The sequence below is a fragment of the Athene cunicularia genome (assembly GCF_003259725.1).
Source record: "Athene cunicularia isolate RWA chromosome 3 unlocalized genomic scaffold, athCun1 chr3_part1, whole genome shotgun sequence".
In the NCBI taxonomy this organism is placed as follows: Eukaryota; Metazoa; Chordata; class Aves; order Strigiformes; family Strigidae; genus Athene; species Athene cunicularia.
In genome coordinates, this window is record NW_020799097.1 from 90,030,014 (window position 1) to 90,055,961 (window position 25,948).

General features: G+C 38.8%; 1 protein-coding gene across 5 annotated transcripts in view; it reads left to right on the top strand.

Moving 5' to 3' along the window:
- Nucleotides 1–2,880: 2,880 nt before the first annotated feature.
- Nucleotides 2,881–25,948, top strand: part of LTBP1 (latent transforming growth factor beta binding protein 1) — a 199,185-nt gene continuing 176,117 nt past the window's right edge. For all 5 annotated transcript variants that reach the window (XM_026845517.1, XM_026845520.1, XM_026845518.1 and 2 more), the window contains exon 1: nucleotides 2,881–3,160. In XM_026845517.1, coding sequence (XP_026701318.1) covers nucleotides 2,907–3,160 — 254 coding nt within the window. In that variant the 5' untranslated portion in view covers nucleotides 2,881–2,906. The remainder of the gene's footprint in view (nucleotides 3,161–25,948) is intronic.

Sequence of the window (25,948 nt, forward strand, 5' to 3'; positions counted from 1 at the left end):
TTCTGTTACACAACATTAATGAAGAACTTCAGTCAAAGGGTGCATTCCCGTGAAGATCTAATGGATCAGTTTTTTAATCTGTTGTCGCTGTAAACATGATTTGAGACAAACTATGACATAGTTGTTGATCTACTGGTGCTTGTTTTGTTATAAGGCCAGCTAGGGTAATGCAGTTTGTCCTGCAGAGCTTCATATGCTTTATGTGTATGTAAAGCTGGGGAACATTCAGGGTTTACATTGCTGTCAGTGAAGTAAGAATCTTCTAGTTGGTTTGGGTAAAAAAGATAGTCATTTCAAATCAGGCTTTATTTTCAGCTGCATAGTTTTAAATTCACTGCAACCTTATTACATTCAGTTTGATAAATGAAAACTTAAGTTTTCTTAGCCTTATGAAGCACAGCTTTGGTTCTTAACTAGAGGAAAAAGAGTTGCAGTTTTCTCAGGGTTGTCTTTTGTGCATGTGTAAATTCTTATTTAACTTCTGAGAGTGAGGACATACATAGTGATCAGTGTCCTAGCAGAGTGGATGTTTTAGTATATTGATTCTTAGAGTGGTCTCGTTAGTGTCTGCGTTTGTTTTTTGTTTTTTAAATAACTTGCTGGGAAGCCTGGATGTTGATATACATTATGTCCAGAAATACATGTTCAGTATGAACATTTTTTTAATGTTGTAAAAACGGGACTTTTGAAAACCATGATTTTTTTTTTTAACAGAAATTATGTGATCTTTTCCTAAACTACTCCCAACTGTGCCCTAATTGTTTAATTGTGATCTTTGCATATTTTCTACAGATGACCCAGATAATGGCATCACTGTTCTGGTCTTAGAGTCTCTCCAAAGCCAATAAAACTTAATTAGGATTTAAGGGTCCTGAATCTATTTTCCAAAGATAGAATTCATTTCAGTCATATGCAAATAAGTGAATTTTTACTGTTCATAGCAAAATCTAGGTCTTCAAAGCAAGGTGCAAGAATGAGTTGGCTTGTATATTACAACATAGGCTTGTTGTAAATCCCTTCTCAAGTTTACAGTGCAAGTGGTCTTCAGTCTTTCAGCAGTCAAAGAGAAAATACAGTCTCAGAAATAAACAGAAATAAGTGAACAAATTATTATTTTTTTGTTGCCAGGGAGATGCATAATATGCAGTTAACCTAGTTCAGCTAAGTAGTATATGTTGCTGAACAGCATATGGAAGGGGGAAGTAAGTACATGTGAGAAGAACCCCATATAAAGCTCACGTTAAAGTTGCAGGGCAACTCTGGTGTCGTGTACAGGTGATGTATGTGATATATCTGTATCAGATGATATCTGTTAACTTATTAGGATGGGCCTGTGTTAATTTGGAGGGCTAATTTGTCAATTCATATGTATGCTTAATGTATTCACTTATTTTTATATATAAATGTATGTATTAAAACTTGACTGAAGTGCTGAGTACTCCAATTTATTTGGACCAGGGCTGTGAACTGACTTTTTTTAAAAAAAAAAATTAAATGTGCAGTTGGATATGCCTGAATATGGTGCAGAATCACATGTTATGGTTTAATTTATAGTCTTACCTATTTTCGTAAAACCTGTAGACTTTATGATCTGGCATATAATTTTTGTCTGTGTTAAAAGATCTTTAACAATATTAAAAGTATGCTTTGTTTGAAGGAGCAAAGTAGCTCAGCAGTGATTCTTAAATGCTTCATTGTATACCATCTCTAATGGGACTAATGAAGAAATTATTGTGATGGTTATTTTAATTAGAATTGTATTATACAGCTAATTTGTATCCTCTGGATAGGAGAATTACTTTGTTTTGCCATCTTTGTGTTATTTTAACATTCTCTAAATACAATAGCATTTGAAGTTTAAGCATCCAAAATAAATCCTCAAATTAGGAATACCTTTGTAGTGTTATGTGTGTTATATATATAGGATCAGCAATTGCTTTTGTTTTTTTTTTTTTTTTCTTTTTTTAGTGGGATTTTCTTAAAGTTTCTTGCTCATTCAGAATGGAATTGATCCTGTGTTAACTAGGTCTACAAGCTGAGTGTTGCATCTAGGTTGATTACTCGGACTCCCTCTATAGTCAGTGGATAGAGCAACACAGTGTAATTCATCTTGTCTGAAGGCAGATATCTGAAAGTGAATTCTTTTGAAGAATCTGATCCCTTTTCATTGGTGGTACAAAGAGCGTATAGAAGCTAGTGAGGATAATCACAAGCACCTGTCTGTTTATTCAAAGAATGCAACCCCTTGGTGTTGCTATGGCTTTGTAGCAGCAGTTTATGTGTCTCCTTTATGTTATTACAGTGGTGCTATTGGAGGGAATTTCATTTGGGATTTGGACGGGGAAGGCTTGAATCAGTTCATGCTTGTCTAAATCGTTTTGGTCATCTATAATGTGACTGTAAGGATTCTGTCTAGGTACCTATGGAGGATCTGTGATTTTTAAATAATAATAGAGTGAATCCAAGCCTGGATCACTAGTAAAATTCTATAATCTGCCTAATACTGTTCCATTGGATGCAGATTAGTTGTTTAAAGTATGAGGAGGGAGGATGCAGGGAAGGAAGGAGAATGTAAAGAGCCACTAACAGGAAGATTTGAAATAATGCTCTGTTTCTTGATATAACTTGTGCATTTCCTATTCTTTAGCTCACCATCATTTTACTTTCTGAAGTTGTTCAGATGTTGTGCATGTCTTATATAGGAAAGCAGTAAAAGCTATACCAACTTGTATACCATCCTTTGTGGAGCTTAGCAATGTTGTTCTCTCCTACTCCAATTAACATTAGCAATTAATGCCTTTTTTATTGCGGGGAGGGTTTGCATTTTCCTTCATGCTTTGTTTCACAGGTATTTTTAAAAATGTCTTTTCTTAGCTAACTGTGCACCACCGTGCCAAAATGGAGGGATGTGCCTTCGACCTCAGCTTTGTGTGTGTAAACCAGGAACAAAAGGCAATTCCTGTGAGGATATGGTCATGCAAGACACATCTTCTACTGGAGGCCGGAGCACTGTTCCCCTGTGGCCCATACCCCAGCAGGCGGCTCAGCAGACCTTCTCTCAGAAGGTGCAGGTCCCACCGAAGGTTGGCCCTATGACTCAGATGGCATTCACCATCAAGCAGAAGCCTCCTGTTGGGTTACCTCAGCAAATGCAACCACAGTAAGTGTTTTTTTGCTTTCAAAGAAATCCAGTGTGTTAGGTTTATAAAACATTGTTCCTTGCAAGTGTTTTCAAATGGTCATACTTGGAAACTTCAACAGATTTTTATTTTTTTAAATGTGTTTTATTTTAACTGTCAGACTTCAGTGGATTTTTAAACTTCTACTACTTATGAGCCAAATCTCCTTCCAGAACAGAATATCCCATAATATCAGTCAACTTTATTTTCCTTAGAATGGCAATGGTGTACTAATTTCAAAGGAGTTATTCTTAATTTACACTAGTGACTTTTTGAGTTTAGTCTAGAGCAGTCTGGCATGGAATTTCAACACCTCACGTAACTGAGGAAAGTAAGATCGGTGCTTGTGTTGTGTTCCAGTTTCTTTCATTTGTGTTACATTTTCTTCTTTAAAATTGTATATGGCTCTACTACAGTTGATACTTCTGCTTGGTTGTGTTGGAGGTTTAGGATTGTATCTGCCTGTCATAGGTAGCCAGGAAACACTCCTGTTGGAGAATTTTTTCTCTGCTTCTTCAGTAGCTGTGACTTAGCAAGACTTTGATATTACTTTCATTAGTTGAAATACTTCTGGTGAGTTTGAAATTTCTCTATTTATAATTTGGTTTTATGAATGTGTCTGACCTTAACTTGTTTCAGGGCTGCATTTGATATAGGGGGAGGGAGGTGCACAAGAGGATAGCAATCAAGGTGAATGTGGACAGTTTTAGGTGTCTGCAGCAACTACTGCTCTTCCAGTTTTCAGGTGAATTCAGTGGCAAAAAGTCTTTCTATCCTATAACAGGTGTTGCTCTTGGATAGCTGTAAGCAGGGTGCAGTCCATCTCGCTTCTGGCCTCCAGAGCAAGATAATCAGGCCTCAGAAATAAACTGTTTTTCCATACCCAAACTATAAAAATGAACCCAGAAGGGTTTGATTGTAGAAATCTGCACCTGAGTAGTTATACACTTCTGACAACAAAGTACATCCTGCCACGCCTTGAGGCCACTGGGCACTGACAATGATCTTTGATGTCTGGTAACCTCTTTACTGGGTTCTTAACCCTTTCAATCCTTTGTCTTGAAGGACAAAGTAATTGCTACCCAGTTTCAATATTTTTGTAGTACCCTGAGTCCAGTTTCATTCCTATCGGTGAAGCAAGGGTTATTGAAGTGACTAATATGAAGGGGGAATTACCGGTAAAATCAGCAGGCTTTTTTTCTGCTCCTTTCCCATCCTCAGCACCTGGCTTCTCTGCTTAGCCCCACAAAGTGCAGTTCAGCAAATGAGTAGAAAGAGGCCAGACAATTCCTGTCTTATCAGTACTGATTTCTGTAGAGTGTACTGTGTGTCTTTTTCTTTCTCCCTCCCTCCACACACAAGCATTCCAAGGAATTCTTCCTGTTGTGATAAAGGCCAGTTGTCCAAATTGGGTAGTAAAATATACTTCAAAAAAAGAAAAGAAAAAAAAATAGAGAAGAATTAAGTTTGTTCTTGCCTGGAAAAAAAATCTGTCTTCTTCCAAGCACTCTGAAACTGTGCTTAGAAGGCTTGTGGCTGCCTCTAGAGAAGACTTATTTTCCATTATTCTTGGAAAAGCAGAGTCCATGGATAATGGGTGGGTTTTTTTGTATGAAAAAAAGGTGAAAACATGATATTCTGTGCAGTTATGTTGGTTGCCAGGCTGTGATGCTAAAAGTGTTTCTAGAGGGCACCTACAGAATGTCATGCTTCACCAAAATCTCTGTTCCTGCTTCCATGAGACAGTATCCCAGCTGTAGAGGAAGCAACTTCAGACTGACAAAAACCCGTCATCTGCTATGCATAGCCTTTGCATGCTTACGTAAGCAGTGTTAACCCAGGTGGGCTTTGTTCATGGAACCCTTCTCAACCTAATGATTTTCTCCTATATCTAAAGAGACCTTTTCAGGAAGATAGGACTGTTAGTCTTTGAGATCCCATCAAAATAAATCCATTTCAGTCAGCTTAATAATAAAAAAATGGAAAACAGTCTTTAGAGTCATGAGAAAGCCAGCCTACAACCTTGTCAGGAGCCAGACATAGAAGCGGGAGATGAAGAGGAAATGGGCTGTTTCAACAAACCAAAGCGGTCATATAAAGTGCCACAGAAGATGGATGTTTAAATACAACTGTTGACATGAGTGCTAGCAGTAGTTCTCAGAGAACAATTTACAGGGCTGAAAGATCCTCTGGGGTCAGGTCTCTGCCATTGGCACAGAGCAAATGGGCTAGTTCCTGCTTCAGTTCCTCTTTGAATGTCTTGTGATCTTGTATGTTGTGTGAAGCTGCGTGGATATTTTTTGGAACTCCTAGAAACATAGGGAGGGCTATGGCAGGAGTGGAATCATCCATTGTCAGTGCAGTTTGTGTGCTGATCTAGACACTGCTGCTATGCAGAGCTGTCAAGGGCTGGTGAGAGTCAGGGCAAAACCCAACCTGGAACACCAAAATAAGCTCCTAGAGGAGGTCTGTCTCTACAGAGCTTCTGTTTTGCCATCCTCTGCCAATTTTTTGTTTTGTATATCAGTGTGACTTTTCCAACTTCAGTCATTGAGATTTGTCCTTACATGTTTTCTTAGGATCATGGTGGCAATGATATGTAGGGAAGCAGGGAATTAATTTATTTCTTCCCAGAGATCCTTTTTTGAAGAATATGTTCTTCTGTTTGAAGAACAGGAGGAAACCTGGAGAGAGATTAATTTCCTGGAATAGCCTGGATTTATAACACAGGCACTTAGCACTAGCAACGTCTGTCATAGCCCTGGGCTGAAGATGGATTCTATCAGGTACAAGGTCTCATCTTGGAAGAATGTTAACAGAAGATGTAGGTGGCTGTAATTGAAAACAAGTGGTGTCTCAGAAACAAAAATCTGCTTCTTATTGGAACTTGTTGGGAATTCTGATCTCAGTAACAGACATGCTTTGTGGTCCTGAATTCCTGTGATAGCTCTCCAGTAACTCTGGGTGTCCCTTTCACATCTTTTCCTCTCACTTGTTGGCAACGGTATAGCTCCAACAACTTGATTTTCTGCATTTACCAGCTGTTGGAGCTGCCAAAAAAAATTTTTTTTAAAAGGCAACTTTCTAGTACAATTTTGAAAATGGTCACCAAAAGGAGTACAGTGTCAACCAGCTGATGCACAGTAATACACTGAAGTGTCAACAGCATAGCTCCTTCAGTCTCTTTTGGAGGCAGTTGTTGATGAAATTTGAGTTTGCTTTTGTGTTGGGCAAAGCAAAGCTCATCAAAGGAGAGGTGGATACACAGACTTTAGATAACAGATTTGGACTTACTGATGTGTCTGAACCTAGAAATGTTTCCTAAGAGGTGCCCTCCAAACCTGTAAACCTGGATCACTGGGTCTAGTCCCATGCTATTACAGGCAGGCATACCACCAAAAATAGCTAATTATTGTGAACCTATCAACCTGTCTCTTAAAACTGTTTTTTCATTCTGTTCGAGGATGTACTTTTTCCAACACTTTCCCAATTTTTACTAACTCATGTATGATTATTGTGAATTTAGATTGGAAAAAAAAACAAACAACCTGAGAGAAGAATTGGGCATACTGTTGTGACCCCCCTGAAATCAGCAATGTAGGACAGTTGTAACTGAAAATGGAATATATAGTCTGTAATTGTACATTATATGTTTACATTATATATATATATATAAAATAATCAGTAAAGTTTATTGACTTTGTGTTGTACAAACTCTTGACTGAGGCTTACTGCAAAATACAAGAGGCTGCTGTTTTAGCTATTTCCTGTCTTAGTCACGAGTTCTTTTTTGTATCTTTGACTGTATGTAGAACATGTGGCTGTAAGATTGGTTTATGTGATGACTGACCAGGTGATGGCTTAAAAAAAGATTAGAGGAATGTTTTTGAAGGTTAATAGCTAGCGTGAAAGTAAATATTTCTGGAGGACATCCATTTTCATCACCATTATGATAGCTTTTTTGTACTGAAATGGTACAGAGCAAGTGAAACTTCACTAATCTTCAGTTAAAAGGGCTCTGCACTTGAACTTAGCTGTGATGTCTGTTTAAAACATACTTTATGAAAGCTCTTGAGAGAATATTAGAATTTTGTTCAAAAAAGACCTTGACTTTTTTTTTTTTTTAGCCAAACAAAACGACCCAACACCACCATTTTTTTTAAGGAAAGCAAGGACTTAGGAATTGTGTTGGTATCAGAAGCACAGAAAAACTTAGGTTGGAAGTAAAGGCAATCTGGTCCAATCCTCTACTTAAAGCAGAATAATCACCACATGGTCAGTTGTTTACCTCCCTGTCTTCTTCCACCAAACCCACCCCCCACCCCCGGTAAAATAGGGGATGGACCAAAAAAAAAAAAAAAATTTATAGGTTGAATAAAAAAAATTTAGTAATAGTAACAAAACAATAGTAAGTCCAGATGGGTAATATACAGTGCAGTTGCTCACTGACCAGTGACTGGTACACAGCTCGTCCCCAGCAGCAATCCCAACCACACCAAAAATCCCAACTGGAAACAGAAATGAGAGAGCGTGTGTCCCTTCATATACTGAGCATGATGCCATGTGATATGGAATACTCCAATGACTGATCCAGGCCTGGCTCTCTAGCTGTGCTCCCTCTCAGCCCAAGGAAAGTTAACTCTATTCTGGCCAAAACCAGGAAAGAGATCTCACAGTATCTCTGGGCTCCTGTTGCAGTGTTTGACCACCCTCAGGAAAAAAAAAAATTATTCTCCTGAAGTAGTTGAAATTTCCTTTGTTGCTCATTGATTGTTACCCTTTGTCTTTTTGCTTTTGTCTGGCTCAGTATTCTCTATATATTCTTAAGAAGCAGTTCCAGATTGCAGCATCATCCCCTTGAGCTGTCTTTTCTTAGAGCTGAACAAACTCACCTCCCTCAATCTCTCCCCATGTGGTATGTGCTCCAGTCCCTGACAGTCTTGGTGGCCCTCTGCTGGACTCACTCCACTCTGTCAGTATCTTTCTTGAGATGGGTCACCATAACTGGATACAGCACTTGATACAGTAGTTTCCCAAGCACCAGATAGAGGGAGTAATCATTCTCTTGACCTGCTTGGCCATGCTGTTGCTAATGCAGCCCAATATATGATTGGCATTCTTCATGCAGGGGCGCACTGTCCACCAGGACCCCCAGATCACTTTTTGCAGAGCTGCTTTCTAGCTATTTCAGAGCCAAACCTGCACTGTTGCACAGAGTTGCTCTGTCTCAGATACAGGACTTTGTGTTTGCCTTAGAACATCTTAAGCCTATTTCTCCAGCTTGTCAAAATTTCTCAGGCCTTCAACCACTCCTCCAAATTGGAATTGTCTATATAATTGCTGAGACTATGTTTTCCCCTGCTCCGGGTCATCAATAAAGTTGTTGAACAATATTGGCCCCTGTATCAATCTCTAAGGAAAACAAATAGTTACCCACTTAACCTCCTGTGAGTTGGATTTTGTTGTCACTGAATACCACCTATTCAGGCAGGCAGGTTTTGTACCCACTTTATAATCCAGTTATCCATATTTCATCAACTTTTACATAAGGAGACAACTGTGTCAAACACCTTGCTAAAGTCCAGGTTAAAAAGTTTCATCACACTCATACACTAAAGCTAGTCATCTCCTCATAGAAATCAATCAAAACAAGCCAAAAAAACTTTAATCCAAGCTAAAACTAGAAGGCATGTGATGACTTCTTAACTTTTGAAAGCTGTAGTTCAGTTGGTTCCATTCTCTGTTGGTGATACTCTTTCCCTTGTGTGATACACTGCCTTCTTTCTTCAGGAGGAGAGACCATCTCTTCTCTTGAGCTACACAGGGGAGATGGAGCTCAAAGCAACTGAACTATAATTCAGGTGATGATATCTTGGAAAACTAATATTTTTGATTCTAGGCAAAATGTTCCATATTAATATTCTAAGAAAAGAATGTCTAAATCCTGTGAGCTTGTGTCAACACCATGTGCTTTGCAACATCAGGGTGTTACTGCTTCTCGGGCTTCAAAACTTAACTCCAGTGGTCAGAGGTGAGGTTTTTTTCAGCAGTTCTTGAGCCCACTGGTTTGTGTCAGAGAGATAGAAATTGGCAGTCTGTCTGCAGTGTTAAGCTGATGACTGTGTCCCTTCAGTATAGGCTTCTAACTTGTAATGAACTCGTGGTGTACTTTTTTGCTTCTAGGTTCACTAATGCAAGGTGGGTCCAGGGAGAATCAGGAAAGTTAATCTATCATTGTGAGCTATTTGGGCTGGATTCTGAGGTGCCTTTGCACAATGCTTTCAACAAGAAACCTGCTGCAACAAACTGTAGTGTATCCTATTATCTCTCAGGTTATTGATTTCTTCCTAATCAACTTCGAAAGTTTTTATAGAGGTCAGTTATCCATATTGTCCTATAAGGCATATTCCTTTTGAGAATGTCAGTCTAGCCTTCCTTCCTACAATCCCAGCAAGTTGAATGCACTTCACAAGATAAACTCAACTTTTTAATTAACTTGTCATCAGGGTGCTTTTTTTTTTTTTTTTTTTTTTTTTTTTTTTTTGAGTGGTACTGAAATAGCAGCAAAATAGAAACATAACAATTTAGGCATATTCCATGTATGTAGAAATAATCGCTTTTGCTTTTGAGGCACTGCTTTTCAGGAAAGTAACTTACTTCTAAAATTGTACTGGTACTTTCAGCTTAGTTGAAAAGAGGACTGTGAGCCACCCTTCTAGCTTAAAAAAAGTGTGCCAGGCCATTCAGTGTTTGCATGGGGATGTGTAGTAAGGGCTTTGAGGTGTTTTCAATGTTATTTGTTACTGTGTTGTGAACTGGCATGTTCTCTTCCAATGTGACACTTCCAGTTGTGTTTTTTTTTTTTTTTTTTAATTGTACTACTATTGAAACTTTTACTGTTTATCATCAAGGTATTATTTCAGGAGATATTGGGAAACACAAGAACTTCTTTCCAGTGGCTTGCTGGGGACCAAAGAGCACAGCTTTTCATGGATGACAGTGTGTTTTCAGTTTTAGGAAGGAGTATTTGTATTTTAAAATTTGGTTTGACCTGACATTGTTGTCACATGGCAGAAAGTCTTTCTAGGCATTAAGAACACTTACTTTTAAAAAGGTTGCTCTAGTAGCAAATGTTTGTGATACCACAACAACTGTGCAACAATTTTACAATTGACTGAGACTTTTTACCCAAAACGGTGTAAGTAACGCACTCAGGTTAAAGTTTGTTCCTCTAAGCAAACTACTGTGCAAAGCTAGTGATTATAGGATGTGGCTGAAATAAAAACAACATTGCAAGTAGCCATTTCGTTTAGAATATGTATGGTCAACAAGCTAATGGGAACCGTTTTAATGTCATTTTCACTCCCCTCTCTTTAGAGCTGTGGGAATAGATCTCGGTAGGTTGATTTTTGAAAACTAATGTCTAGTGTCAAAATACATCTGTACCTTTAACTTCCAAAGAAAAGCAAAGTGAGAATAGGGTTTACTGATTTCAAGCATAGAAATATGATTTAACAGTGTTCTGTCTTTAGAAAAACCTAGGTGTTTTTTTTTAGGCTTGTAATGATCAAACAATCACTGAACCAGGGACGTTTTCCTCTGCTTTTAAGTATACTGAACTTGGAGAAGAGGCTTCCTATGTTTGTAGATGTGTCAGCCTTTGGTCTGTATCAGAAATCTTGTTTAATATTTGATCTTTAGACCTTTGAAATAAAATTAGCTGCAACTATTAGCTGATTTGTATGTCTTAGGTATTAGTATAACTTTTGGTATTGACTTAACACTTCCAGTCTATACTGAGAATTCATTCTTAACAACCTTATTAAATAGATAACAAAGACACAAAGAACCCCTCTTTGGGGGATTTACTTAATCTTAGCATTTTGCTAGTGTAGCAGATAACTAGATGGTTCAAGAACTTTCATTCAGGGAATTATGTGGGCTGGCCTTAGACAAAGGCAGATGTATTTTCAGGGCTGAGCCTGTCTGATTAATTACAAATGCCTCATTGATTTCTCATCTGTGAATAGCCTCTTCTGCTCATTATTTAGGAACCCCAAGAGACATATACTTCAACTTGAGTAAACTTTTTTCTTCTTCAGTGCTAGAGTCTGAACACTTGACTGAGAAGCAAGCTTTTTCCTACTGAGAAGCAGTTTCCACTTTACCTAAGCTCCATAAAGGTTACGTATGACATGTATCCTTGTACTTTGATTAATTCCCCCAGAAATCCAAAACTATTGTTTTACACAATGTGTAATCAGTTGCTAATCCAACCACTACCAAGGAGTTTTATTAGTCATGTCATCTTATGTTGAAATTTGGGTGTTGCTGTTCATCACTATCTGGTGAGAGACAGATTTTTATTTGGGTTTTTTTGTATGACTGGATTTAAGATATGAGTGTGAATCATAGAATGGGTTGGAGGGACCTTAAAGATCATCTAGTTCCAATCCCACTGCCATGGGCGGGGACACCTTCCACTAGACCAGGTTGCTCAAAGCCCCATCCAACCTGGCCTTCAACACTTCCAGGGAGGGGGCAGCCACAGCTTCTCTGTGCAACCTGTTCCAGTGTCTCACCACCCTCACAGTAAAGAATTTCTTCCTTATATCTAACTTGAATCTACCCTCTGTCAGTTTAAAGCCATTACCCTTTTTGTATCTCTATACTCCCTGAAAAAGAGTCCCTCTCCACCTTTCCTGTAGCCCCCTTTGGGTACTGGAAAGCCACTAGAAGGTGTCCCCAGAGCCTTCTCTTCTCTGGACTGAACAACCCCAATTTTCTCAGCCTGTCCTCATAAGGGAGGTGCTCCAGCCCCCTGATCATCTTTGTGGCTTCCTCTGGACCCACTCAAGCAGGTCCACATCCTTCTTATACTGGGGGCCCCAGAGCAGGACACAGGACTCCAGGTGGGGTCTCATGAGAGCAGAGTGGAGGGGGAGAATCACATCCCTCAACCTGCTGCTCACACTTCTTTTGATACAGCCCAGGATATGGTTGGCTTTCTGGGATGTGAACGCACATTGCTGGGTCATAGTCAGTTTTCCATCCACTAAAACCCTCAAGTCCTTCTCTGCAGGGCTGCTCTCAATCCACTCTTTTTTTCAGCTTGTATTTATACTTGGGATTGCCCTGACCCATGTGCAGGACTTTGCATTTGGCCTTGTTGAACTTCATGAGGTTCTTACAGGCTCACCTCTCAAGCCTGTCCAGGTCCCTCTGGATGGCACATCCCTTCCCTCCAGTGTGCCAACTGCACCACACAGCTTGGTGTCATCAGCAAACTTGCTGAGGGTGCACTCGATCCCACTGCCCGTGTGTCCAACAAAGATGTTAAACGGCACTGGCCCCAGCACCAACCCCTGAGGAAATGGTGAAGAACATGAGGTAGTTGGTGAAAACTGGATCTTCTCCTGATGTTATTCAGATATTGTCTGAGACTTTGTAACCAGCCAGTAGCCTATTAGCCTGCAGTAAATTCTTGTTGATTTCCCTCTTCAGCAAATTTTCCCCGAATTATCTCATAGATTGGAGGACCATAGGGTGGACTGTTGACTAATTTAAAGTGTCTAGCATCAATAATGGTGTATGTGAAGGTAAGTCTGCTATAGAGTACTCAGAATTTATGTAAGCAACTGAATCATGACTGCTTAACTTTGAGTTAAGCAACTTCCTATGCAAAGGGCTACTGTTATTCAGAGGAGTCTTTTTATGTCATATGTTAGGAAACCTCCAGACTAAGGGCTTACTGAAGCAGTGTAGTTATTGAAGATAATTTATCTGTGCTTGAAAACAAAAAAGAAGGATCGTTTCTGCTGTTGAGACATGGAATTTCCAGGACAAAGCATTTGCAATAAACCAGTCTTCATTACAACCCTGTTTTGTTACTGATTCAATCTATAGCTTTAAATATGTCTCCTCCAGATGTGTGTACAGAAAAAAGATATTTTTGGATAGGCTTAATGTATTGTAATAATTGTTTTCATTTAAAGTACTCTCTATACAGAAAACTTACCATGCAGCTTTGTTAAAGCCATAGCATGACTGGAGGATATTAAAAGGGATTCTTTGTCAGTTTGGATGCTATGATAAATGATGTTTCAGGCTTGTCAGGGATTTTATAAGCAGTTTAAAATTGATAAAAAGGAAAATACTGCTTCTGAATATTCTGTGTGTTGGACTTGTTTTTTTCTATTTTAATAAAAAGACAATTGAAGATGCAATTCTAGATGTTCTGTGCCAGGAAAATGAGTTTCAAAGGCAATGGAGACTGTTAAGTGGAGATAGACAATACTAGTACATACTATTATGTCACTGGGCAGTAGGTGGCAAGCTTTGCTTTTCCTTCTACTTAGAGTTTATTTTCATATTGCAGAATGCCAGAATTTTGAAAAGGGTTGTTTGAATTCACTGGAATATGTCATTTGTTGGCAGCACATTTTTTTGAACCACCAACTTCATTCATTGTGTGTAATTATCTTTCTATTGAATGCTGAAGTGAAGCCCCTCTTCTTCAAATGACAGGTGGACACAAACCAGTACCTGTGAGCTCTGTTGTATTCACTTGTGACTTCAGTAGGCAGAGTACTAACACAAATTAAAAACAAATGAGTTGCAGTCACAGTCAATCCCAAATTATTTGGGATCCTCCTGTTCAACTTCTTTTATGGCATACAGTTCAGCTGAAGGGCAGGGGGCACAAGACCCTCTTTTAAATACATTTTCCCAAAATGGGACTTAGACTTCTAGCCCTGTAACTAATAACTGAGAGGGAAAAATAATAAAATGTTTATTTTGCCTTTCTCCTGATGTGCAGTGTCCCATCCTGTGTGCTGGTCTGTCTGCTTGTGCCCTCCCCCTATTCCCTCTGTGAATGGTACAGCTCTCCTCTCAAACCCAGCCTGTGTGTAGGGTCAGGCATGGGGACAGTAAAGCAGCAGCAAATTGCCTAGCCAAAACTAAGGGTGTGTACAGAGGGCAATGCTTGATTGATTGTCCTTAGGTATTTTCTGTTGTGGGTGACTGTTAATACCCCTTCTCTGCTCAGACTTCTTCCCTAGAGCCAATCAACTGACATCTGATGAATTGGCAGCTGGCTCTGTATCTGTACCAATGGTACAGGAAGCACAGCACCTCTCCTGTGTGGTTCCTCCCAGATGTTGGCCAGCTTAGACATACTCAGCTGGTCTCCAAGCTGTTAGCCAAGTTAATTCTTCATTGAGTTTCCTCCTGATGAGTGAGTTGTTCTTGCTTTGCTATTAAAGTTTGGTTTTTTTAAAAATTGTTTTAGATTTTAAAAATTACACCCCTCATTCTCTGTCTCTGTCTTGGACACTTTTTATAAAAATTGTTCTGAGGAAGATCAGCTGTCTTGGATCTTCTTGATCCCACACTTAAACTTATCCCATGTAATGCTACAGGCTTGCGGAGGAGTGGCCGGAAAGCTGCCTGGCAGAAAAGGACTTGGTGTTGGTCAAGAGCTGGCTGAACATGAGCCAGCAGCGTGCCCAGGTGGCCAAGAAGGCCAGTGGTATCCTGGCTTGTATCAGAAATAGCGTGGCCAGCAGGGACAGGGAAGTGATTGTTCCCCTGTACCTGTCACCAGTGAGGCCACACCTTGAATACTGTGTTCAGGTTTGGGCCTCTCACTACAAGAAAGACATTGAGATGCTGGAGCGTGTCCAAAGAAGGACAGTGAAGCACGTGAACAAGTCTTATGAGGAATGTCTGAGGGAACTGGGATTGTTCAGCCTGGAGAAAAGGAGGCTCAGGAGAGACCTTATTGCTCTCTACAGCTACCTGGAAGGAAGCTGTAGGTGGATGTCGATCTCTTCTCCCAACTAACAAGCGATAGGACAAGGGGAAATGGCCTCAAGTTGTGCCAGGAAAGGTTCAGATTGAATATTAGGAAAAATTTCTTCACAGAAAGGGTTGTCAAGCACTGGAGTAGGCTGCCCAGGGAAGTGGTTAATTCACCATCCCTGGATGTGTAGATGTGGTGCCTAGGGACACGGTTTAGTGGTGGATTTGCAGTGCTAGATTAACAGTTGGACTTGATGATCTTAAAGGTCTTTTTCAACCTAGATGATTCTATGATATATAGATATCTATTTAATTATGTCATCCTAGAAATTCTAAAACAATAATTAACTCTTTTTTTTTTTTTTCCTACTATAGCAGGGCATTCTGCACAGTGGTCTCCTTATGTAAATAGAGTCTGCATATGAATTTACATTTTTGCTGCTGAGTCTTTTTGTCCTCACACTATTCCTAATGAGGTCAGAAGCAGTTTGGAACTAGTAAAGTGGTTCTGAGCTGTCAGTTGAGGACATGGTTAACTTAATTGCTGCAGCAGTACTAGGCATACATAAAGGATCTTTGGCATCAGCTATGGGTAAGTTGAGACCAGTGTGTTGAGATTCTGATAATACAGTTATTCTCACTTCTGTAGTCTTTGGCAGTGCTATTGATGTATGTGTGTTAGAACAAAAACTGGTTCAAAGGCAGTTACTCATCTCTTTGTGCTGCCAGGCACTGAGTCAGTCCTCAAGAAGACCTCCATTCATCATTCTAGGGGAACGTAGTCATTGGGCTGCAGGAGCTGAAGTCATGGTTTAGTTGGAATGGCTGTTATCCCTCAGGACTGGGATCATTTGTGTTGGCGGAGAACATGGAGATGACTTTTTGATGACAATATCACTCTTAGTCCTGGCGTCCTTTCTGAACAGTGCAGGTGCACACTTCAGTGCTAGTCAGTAAGGTAACAGATAATTTGTAGTTACCTCTGTATTGAGTATTCTCACTGTTAATTGGGTTGTAACAGACCTGGGTCTAAAGACCATGGCTTTACTTAAGTATGGTGTGAAATGTGGAAAAACATGAGTTTGTTACAAAGTAGGCTAGTCATTTAATAGATGCTGTTAGTTCACAGTGGTATGAGAAGTAGGCAGGTGGGAATGGCAAACTGCCTTGGGGGAAGCCTTTGGTGTTTTGACGGACAAAGTCCAGTCTGTTATTACTGACTTGTTTTTAAGACCTTTTGGATGTGAACATTTGATTTTTACCACTCCTGTTTTGGTTGAAATCTTTGGGGCTACAAGTATACAGTTTACTTAATCTTGAGAGTTCAACAGAGACTTCTTTCAATGGACTGGAGCTAGACAGCATCTGGCCATACCAAGTACTGTGCATATGCAGTGAACTCTCAGCAGTATACTGACTTCTGTCCACCAGAAAAGCAGAGCTATCTGGGAAAGAATTTTAAAAATATGAAGTATAACCATTGTACGACCATGCAAGACATTCATGAGATTTAACTTCAGTGTCCCACACTTCAGATTATTGATGTTCCTGAGATGATGCAGCCTACCTTTGAACATCTTGTTTTATCCACACTTGAGCTATCATCTAGTGAAGTGAAGGTCTCTCAGCTGTTACAGGATGTTCAGTGTTTTCATTAGTATCTTTGACAGGAAAAGGATTCTCAGAAAAAGAATCTTTTTTTGATAGATACTTAAATTATAGGGAGCCAGCTGGAATCTGAAGACAGAGCTTCTTTCAGACAGGGGAAGGAAGCTAATTTGTGTGATGGCAGCATCCAGTTGGCTTATTGTTTTATGTGGCTATGTAACACCACTTGCCTGAGTAAAGGTTTGATGCAAGAAATCGGTGGTCTTTGTTGGAGTAATATCAGGGCAATTGTTGCCTGGCTCTCCTGTTGTACAATTTCCTCTACTAATTGCATATTTAGTGTGATGGAAAATCAACCAAATGTGTGTGTCTTCCACCTCTGCCCTATCATTCAGCCATGACTCAGCTATGTTAGGAAGCCAACACAGACAACCTTCATTACAGTGAGACATAAAACAGCTCATTTAAATGATTCCAGTCAGTCTCCAGGAGTTCACTGTGTTTGATTCACCTCTCTAGACACTGTGCATGGATTGTAACAAACTGCACCAAAACCATGTTCCATATCAGTGGTAAGGCAAGTTAAGCCCCATCTAATTATTTTTGGGTTTGGATGAAAGTTACTGTGTTCTTTATAGGGTTCTGTTGTGCCCAGAGTACTATGTAGTAGACGGGTAGTACCTTGGTTAACTTTTTTGGATGAGAATTGTCTGGTCTAATGACCTCTTGGTGTTGACTGTTCTGCCATCTTCTCAGTTCTTCAGTTTGAAACAGATTCTGAGAATCCTTCATAGAGAAAGGCATAGGAACCTTTCAAAGCTCCTTCATGATGAACACAGATGGGAAGAATCAACTGAGATTTTCTTTGGTCTTTTCTTCTCTGTGTGTTCCTTTAATACATTTCTTAATTGCATCTAAAGACTTTTGGACAGTCTTTCAGCTCTAACTTTTTTCAACTAGCTTCCGTTTTATGTTCCTTCTCCAGTTTTGAAACTGAAATGCTGTAGTGCATCTTTTGTTTCCTGTTCAAGGATGTTAAATCTTAAGTTTTGCTCACTGATGCAGCATCTCTTCTGTGTATGGTTGGATTCTGTACACATATTAGGCCAAAACAAGATTTTATTCTATTCTGCATTCCTGATGAGCTGATCTATGAAGATGTTGTTAATCACATCTAAAAATTTGGTTTACTGTTGTGCTGTTGTTTGGGGGTAATTGAAATTTCGTATTACTGTAGTTTTCTTTGTAGCTTCAGTGATATGATAGCTGTAACCATCTTAGGCAGCTAGTAATGTAGTCCTAATGCTGTGTTTCCTCTACTTTGCATTGAAATGAGATGTCCTGTTAGTGATTGATATGGTCAATTTGCTGATCTAACTTGACAGGCTATTCCTTGAGAAGTATCATCACTTCCACCAGGTGGTCTGTTTCATATCCAGGATACTCCATGGATTTTTCTCAATCCTCCCATTAGTTTTGCTTTCCCAAGGTAGGAATGATTCCTTCCTACTAAGTCTGTATAAAGCTGGTCATTCTTCTCCCTTCTATTTCTTGAACTTGTAATGTTTCATGTAGAATCACAGGTACTTCTGATTTGGTTGCCTCCTCTGCTAAAAAGCATAATTTCAAAAGCAGACAGGTTGTTCTGTTTCTTAATGTTACCTGTTTAAATGTTACCAGCTTTTGCTTTGTTCTTTACTTGAGTGTGCTGACTTCACTAAGAGTGTGACTGTATCATTCAGAACTGTATATTTTCTTTCCTGGTGTCCAATTTAAAAAATTCTCCTATGATATTTGTAAGTGCCATCAACCTAGTTTCATTGAGCTTTAAATGGAGTTGTGTCTTCCATAGAGCTTTCTCTGTTCCAGTTTCTGATAACTCTGAAGTCCCCTATGTTTACACCATTTTCTGAGCCATGCATTGAAACTGATGACTTCTCTGGCACCTTGTTTGTGCAAACTGTTAGCAAAAAGTGTCAAGTTTTAAGAGCATGAGACAAATGTGCTGTCATTTGGCACTTTCATTGAATCACAGAATGGTTTGCGTTGGAAGGGACCTTAAAGAATATCTAGTTCCAACCCCCCTGCCATGGACAGGGACACCTTCCACTAGACCAGGCTGCTCAAAGCCCCATCCAACCTGGCCTTGAACACTGCCAGGGAGGGGGCAGCCACAGCTTCTCTGGGCAACCTGTTCCAGTGTGTCACCAACCTCACAGTAAAGAATTTCTTCCTTATGTCCCTCTTTCAGTTTAAAACCTTTACCCCTTGTCCTTTCAATAGCTAAGGTCATGATAAGACAGAAAAAGTAAATGCCTCTGTACAATATACATGATTCCAAATTATTTTTTATTACACCAAGAATGTTAAGTTCTTAATAATTAGTCTAATCAAAGTTGTGGTACAGGAAAGAGTCATCAAAATCTAAACTTAGAGGCTGTAGGCAGTACTCCTGTCTTTACATCAACTTCACAGGTAGAAAATTTACAATCTTAATATATTTACATTATTTTGGAAAAGTCTCTCTGTGATTTCATACACTCCCAGGATGTTGCTCAACTACTTTCTGAACTACGCTCCCAGATCACCTTGAAGCAAAGTTAATACTTTGGTAATCATCATCAGTGATTGTCTCTGGGCAGTGATAGCTGAGTCTGGAATCCCTTTAGATTTAAGTACTTTTAGAATGTGACCATTTTTGGAAGCATAAAGTTAAACTTACTTATCTTTGTATAGTTTTTACACTGGGAGAGCTCTTTAGACCATTTTACATTTTATAGCCTATATATGCTATACATACAGAGGAAAAGATAGCAATCAGATGTAAACCCTGCACAATTGATGAATATCCTGATTTCTGCTTTGGTATGGTTTCTGTGTGGTGAGCAAATATGGTTGTGGAATTGATGTCACTGTCAAGTTAATAATTATGGTGAAGCAGAAATACATATATATTATTATATTTATTTACTGGAGCAAAAGCTCTGGTGTCTCTCTTGCTTCCTGCACTAGAACCTTGAAGCTTTACAGTGGAGGACAACTGCTGGTCATCGCAGTCCCATCTGTGCCTCCTTACTACTTTGAACAGTTTTTGTTGTTGTTATATAATTCCTGTTTGAGAATTCCAGCTGTTGCACAGATGCAGATCCTTAACAAGAAGCCAACTTCCCCTCATCCCCGCTTTTACTGTTGCAGCAGCTTTTCACTGCAGAGTATGTTTTGCATCCTGAAGTATTTTCTTTCTGTTGCACCCTGGAGGGCGGTCTCTCTGTGTGTCTCTCTCTCTCTCTTTATTTATTTATATATATATATATATTTATATATATATATATTTATATTTATATATATATGGGTTTTTATGGACTGTTTAGAAATCCAGTGAATTCCTAAACCTAAATTGGATTGTCTCTTGATGTGCTTCTGGAAGTGAGATTAGAAAGAGATGTAACCCACAGCTGTACACTTCGAACATTTCAAATGGGAATTCAGGTGATGAAGACTGAAGAGAATGAGGTTGTAAAAGGAAAAAGAGGTGTATAAATTCAGTGGGGTTTTTTTTTCCCCACTTTCCCCCTCCTTTCCTCCCATTCATTGCCAAATTCTTCTGTTATTGAAAGAGTAGAGGGAAACTGCTAATTCCAGAGTAGTCAGTAGTCCTTTCTGTAATAGCTAGTCTGTTTGGAGGGATGACATTTCACCCCTTTTCCAGGTTTCCATTGGAGAAGGGAGACACAGACTCTTCATGGCTTCCTATTTTTGTAGCTGGGATGCCATTTTACTGGAGGGCGGACAAGTTTTATTTCTGGCTGTTTTGGCTGATCAGGGTCTTAAAGGAAGAGGGCTTTTTTCAGTCTCCTGCCATTTTGTATCCAGGCACTTAACACATCTCTGGAGAACTGTTTTGTGTGAATGTGGCCATTTCTTTTTGAGTGCTGTGCTATTAGTGCTCTTAACTCCACCTGCATATGGAGTCCTTCAACCAGGTGAGAGGAGAGTACTGGGCTCACTGTTAGGAATGTATTTTTTCCCTGAAATGCTTGCATGCTTTATGGCAAAGCTCCTCTCAGAGATGTCATAGGGGTTAATCTTCAGACTACCGGATTCTCTGGTGGACTATGAAGTGAAACAGCATAATTGTGTAAACACTATATAGCTTCTGTAATGCGTGGTTTAACTTTATCCAAGAGTAAGTTCTAGCAAGGCCTGACAAGTACAGATGGAGACCTAGAGTACCTTTAATTTACACACCATCTACGTTGCTCTGTGCAGAGTAGCAGGATGTTGTTGTGTAACGTGAACTGCAGCTACTTTTTCTACATGATACATAGTTTATTCATACCAAGGATGAGTTGTTATCTGATCTGCTTAACTGATATTTACTTGTATTGCATTGTCATTGTTGAAAATGAAACAAATTATTTATAAAAATGACCCGGCGAGATCAGGTGACAAATTTTCACTTTGAGAAGTCTGTTCCTCTCTTGGAGCTCCTCTTCCTTCATTCTTACTTCTTGGAGCTTGTATTTTGGCCTGTATTGTCTTTGCACTGTAATTTCTGTCTTGCTGTGTATTTTGAAGTGTTTCACATGGCAAGATTGGAATCCTGGTTGAGGTATCTAAAGGCTTAAACTGCATTGCTAGTAATAATATTATGAAAAAGGTAAATATTGTCTGCTGCTTGTTTGCGTTTTAACACTGCCTGTTTGTCTTTTCAAAAAGTTTAAAAGAGCAGCCACTGTTAACTATTGTACTTTTTTTGTAAATGTTTTCAAGTAACTTTTTCTGAGAACAGCCATTTTAAAGTTATTCATAGCAAACAAGATTGTTCTAAGAAATGATGGCACTTATAATTGTTTAAAAAGTAGCTATGGAAACTAGCAGATGATTCTTAACTTAAAACGAATATTCTTTGCTTTCATTGGCAGTGCTCCCTTCTTTGACAATGTCATGCTTCATGGGCACTCTACAACATTTTCAATTAATTTTCTTTAAATGGGCAAAGTATTCATCCTTATTATGTTAGAGTTTTAAAACATAAAGCTGCTGTTTGCTTGGCTTTTTGTGTTGACTTTTTTTAAGTTATGTGATCATAAATATAATCTCTTTTTCTCTTCCAAACTGGAAATGTTTAAATCAACTCCTTTTCAAGTCTGGCAAAAGAAAATTTCTTTTTTGAGATAAGACCAAGTGTGCCAAGTTTTGGCTTTAGTCTTTTAAGTCAAAAGATTCTTCTCCATGTATCTTACAAAACATGTTCTGACTGCTGCAAGAATCCTGTACTTGGGCTTAGAGGTGTAGGCATAACTTTCAGTTTGTTAGATTATACTGTAGACAATGCATCTCTAACACAAAAAAAGGAGCACATTACCATTTTACTTTGATCATGGCATTTTAAAAAGTACTTAAATAGTCTGTTATTTTCTCTTTTAAGAGAAAGGGGGGGAGATTCCTCCAGCCTAAAAGAATGAAACCAAAGAGGCAATAAAAGCTAGTGATTGCCACACGTTTCTTTCTGTTCAGTCTGTGGTGGCTCTACTGCTGTAGATAGAAAATTCTGTGGAAAGGCTTGTTAGATGTTTCTCTTCCTACAAGTACAGTTCAAAGTCAGAGTTCCTTTTAATGCTGAGAGGGGTACATTATAAGCTCTGTGCATAATAGTTGTTAAGTTGCTTGACATGTTGAACTTTGTCTCTTGATAATATTAATGAAATTCTAAAATACTACTTCTGATATGAGTCACTAGTTGCTATTCTAATTTAGCATCCTCCTGGTATGCAGTATAATGCAGTTACGGTAATTGAAAATAGTTTGAAGACATTTCTAACTGTATAGAAAACAGTATGTATGTGTTCTTAAAATCTTTAGCTTCTTAACATGGTGGTGCTTGCTAGAAAAGACTTATTTTGGGAGACTTAGCATGCTTGGCACAAGCTTTCACAACTGCTCTTTCAGCTGTACCCTTAAGCACATGCTATGAGAAGCCATAGCAGGCTTTGACTGTGGTTATCTAACTAGATAAATAGTTTTAGATTCAGTTAAACTATGAATTACAGTGATTGTCTTCTGAAAATATATAATTTCAATTGTCAAACTTGTTAAAGGGAATTGAAGAAGTAATATGTGACTCTATTACAAAATTCAAGGGTCAGCTCTTGGCGTTTCTGTTCTTTCCTTCCTCTCTTTCATCCTTCTTATGTTATTTGGGGGGAGGAACCAAACCAACCCAAAAAACCTTATTCTGTGTAGTTTAAATAGATTGTAATTGTTGTGCTCTATATTTATTGTCATTAATTGTTTTCTAAATTGATCTTGAATTTAGTAACATGAAATTATTGCAGTTTGAATGCAGTTCAGTACATAAACTTTCTGGAGTTCATAGGAACTGTAGTTAAGAACTCAAGTGATCAGTGGGCAGGAAAAATAGTTACGGCTGGAAGTGCAGCCCAAATTTTACCCTTTAATATGTTGTTTTAAAATTTTGGGGGTTTTATCATGCATTTATGCATTATTTCACAATTAATAATAAAGTACTTGGGACTGTGAAACTGCAGAGCCTCATACAGCAGAGAACAGTGCTAAGAACTGCAGCAGCTCATGCAGAGTAGGCTACAGAACAGAGAATGCAGGAGACTTTAGTTACTTTCTTAACATCCAGCTAATCAGTTTTAATTGTTGTAGGTAATAGCTGCATGTCCTGTACTGCTGAAATTGGGTATTTTTTCAGGTGCCTGTGGATTTTTTTCAGTTCTGTCAAGGAAGATACTTGGGATATTTCTTGGCTATTAAGTGCATTTGTGCTGCATCAAGAGTTAAGCTGAACTGGAAAGAAGCTGTTCTTTAAGAACAAGTATGTACAGGAGATGATATTTTTGTGTAACTAGATTGCTTTAATTGTGAAAACAAGCCTCTCCACTACAACAGTTTCTATCTCCATGCATAAAGAAGTTTGTTTATGAGAAAAAGCTCTATATAAGCTACAAAGCATCCTGAAAGTGTTATAAAAGGGTTATAAAAGGCCTGCCAGTCAGGTCTGCTTGTGACCATCCTAGGCCCAGTAACATAGGTATACTGTGGCTCCCATGTGGGGGGATTTATTATTTTCTTTTTTTTCTCCTGACCTTGTGTCTCATTCCCTCCCCCCAGTTTGTTCAGTTGTGAAGTTAATATTGGCATCGCAGGATCGTCATCTGCCTAGTATCAGTACCCATCATTCTCAGCAGGGGTACTTGGGCAAACCATCTCTGTGGGTAGGATGCCCACAGTATCTGCACATTGCTGATTGTTAGAGGGAGAATTACAGCAATCCAGCTTTATATATCTCCCATGGAAGGCTGGCTGCAAATTTAGAAAGCACCTATGCATGATTCAGCCATTTTGTGCAGAAGAATGGGAACCAATCTCAAGATGGCAGGGTGCCTGGCCAGCAAGTACCAGGGAGAGACTGCAGGATTTCTCTATGCTCTAGTCAGCTGAAAAGGCTGAACCAGGGCCTTCATCACTCAAACCTGTTGCCGATGGGTGTGCATAGTGGAGCTTACAGTGTTTGCTCATTGCTTGTGTTGTATGTGAGCAGGTGTACCTATAAACCTGGATCTGACAATAGATGAAGACATTTGAACAAGCTAAGCCCAAAGTAGTGTTTTAAAGAATGGGAGATGAGCTGTGACAGCTCCACCTTTCACACTTTGCTCAACAGTAGTGTGTTAAGCCCAGGGGTTCCAAACAGCTATGCCTTCTCATCATTAAATGGTGTGTAAGGTTCAGTACCTATAGTATTTATTGTTGGAGTTTCTAGAAGTACTACTGAGCAGCAAGGCCTGCCAAAGGACTGAAAAAAGTATCAAGAAATACCAGGTGATTACAGGAATGTTTAAGTGCTAGAAACAGGAAGAATGTGCTCAAGGTAGCAAAGTGACCTGGAAATGTGTAACATGAGTTTCACAGTAGTATCCACAGCTTTCTGAAATGCTTTTTGCTTTACCAAGTTAGAGGTGGATTTGCTTCATGTAGAACCAAGGACTGCAAAGTTTCTACAGGCTGTTTGGATGTGGGGCTAAACACAAGCCTCAAAAAGGTCTGTTTGGAAGGAATGTCAGTTTCCAAAAGTTCAGTGGAACAAGTTCTGCTGGGCTGCTGAAGATGTGTAATTCACAAACCAGCTGGCACCACAGAATAGGATGTTTTCAAAATACAAGGCTTTTATCGGTGGTGCTGAGATGGTACTGAGTTACTTTGCTTATATTCCTACCATGACAAATTATCTCAGTGAATTTTGATTGCAAGGTGTATATGTTTTAGTATGTGCATAAGGTTGTTTGATCTGTCTGGTGGTTCAACATGTATTAACTTATGCAAATATTGTGACCACTCAGTTTTGTGCTGCTTTTGGCAGTAAGTTGTCGCTGTCAGTCGTTTGACTGAAAATACAGATTTTTATTTGGTTTAGAATTAAGGTACCTATTTTAGTAACAGAATAATTTTGTCTTTTCTTTACAGCCCAAAGTACAGCTACATTGAGGATGGTTTTTCAGTTCTGTGTAACTTTTTAAAAATTGAAATCCTGTTTTAATTTTCAAAAACTCTGTAATAGAACTCATTCCTATAGAGGGAAATGCTGCACTTAGATTTTTGTTTTCCATTAAGTTAACAAATGTAGATATATCAGATGCTAGTTAAAATGATACTATAAACTGATGAGTTTGTAGATTTCAGTTGCACATCTGAATTGTTTCATTGTGGAAGGTGCATAAATATTTGCTTTTTTATTTCTTTCCCTGTGGAAATAAAGAGCATGAATGGTATGCCATGAAAACCTTTTTAAAAGTAAAAATAAAAATAAATAAATTAGGTACTTTCAGGAGTTCTTAAAATTTATTGTTACGTTTCTAGGTTACTGTGGTGCTTTAGCAGCTTTAACAAACTAAAATTATATGTATAAGTATTGATGGTATTCTTTAACTAGATGTGTTTATTTTTTTAATTGATTGTGTGTGCAGTTCACTAAATAGTATGTTATTTCCAGAAGCACAGTCTGCTTTTTCTGGTTTGCTGAGCAGTCACTGGGTGTTTTAAGATAATTTAGATGATTTTAATATATTTAGGAGTTCAAGCATGTATTTCTTTGAAGTCATTAATGAGGAAAGAAAAAAACCTCTAGCAGACATTTCAATAATGAAACATACAAATCAAAAGAATGTGAGGAGAAACTTCCCAATTGAGCCCTAAGGATGTAATTTCAAACACCTTATAACCTGTGCTTTCTATAGTATAGACTTGTTGGAATGACAGTATTCAGCTTATGTTTAAAAGAAATCCCTAATCCCTTATGCAAAAGGGGGGCTGTCTCTTATACACAT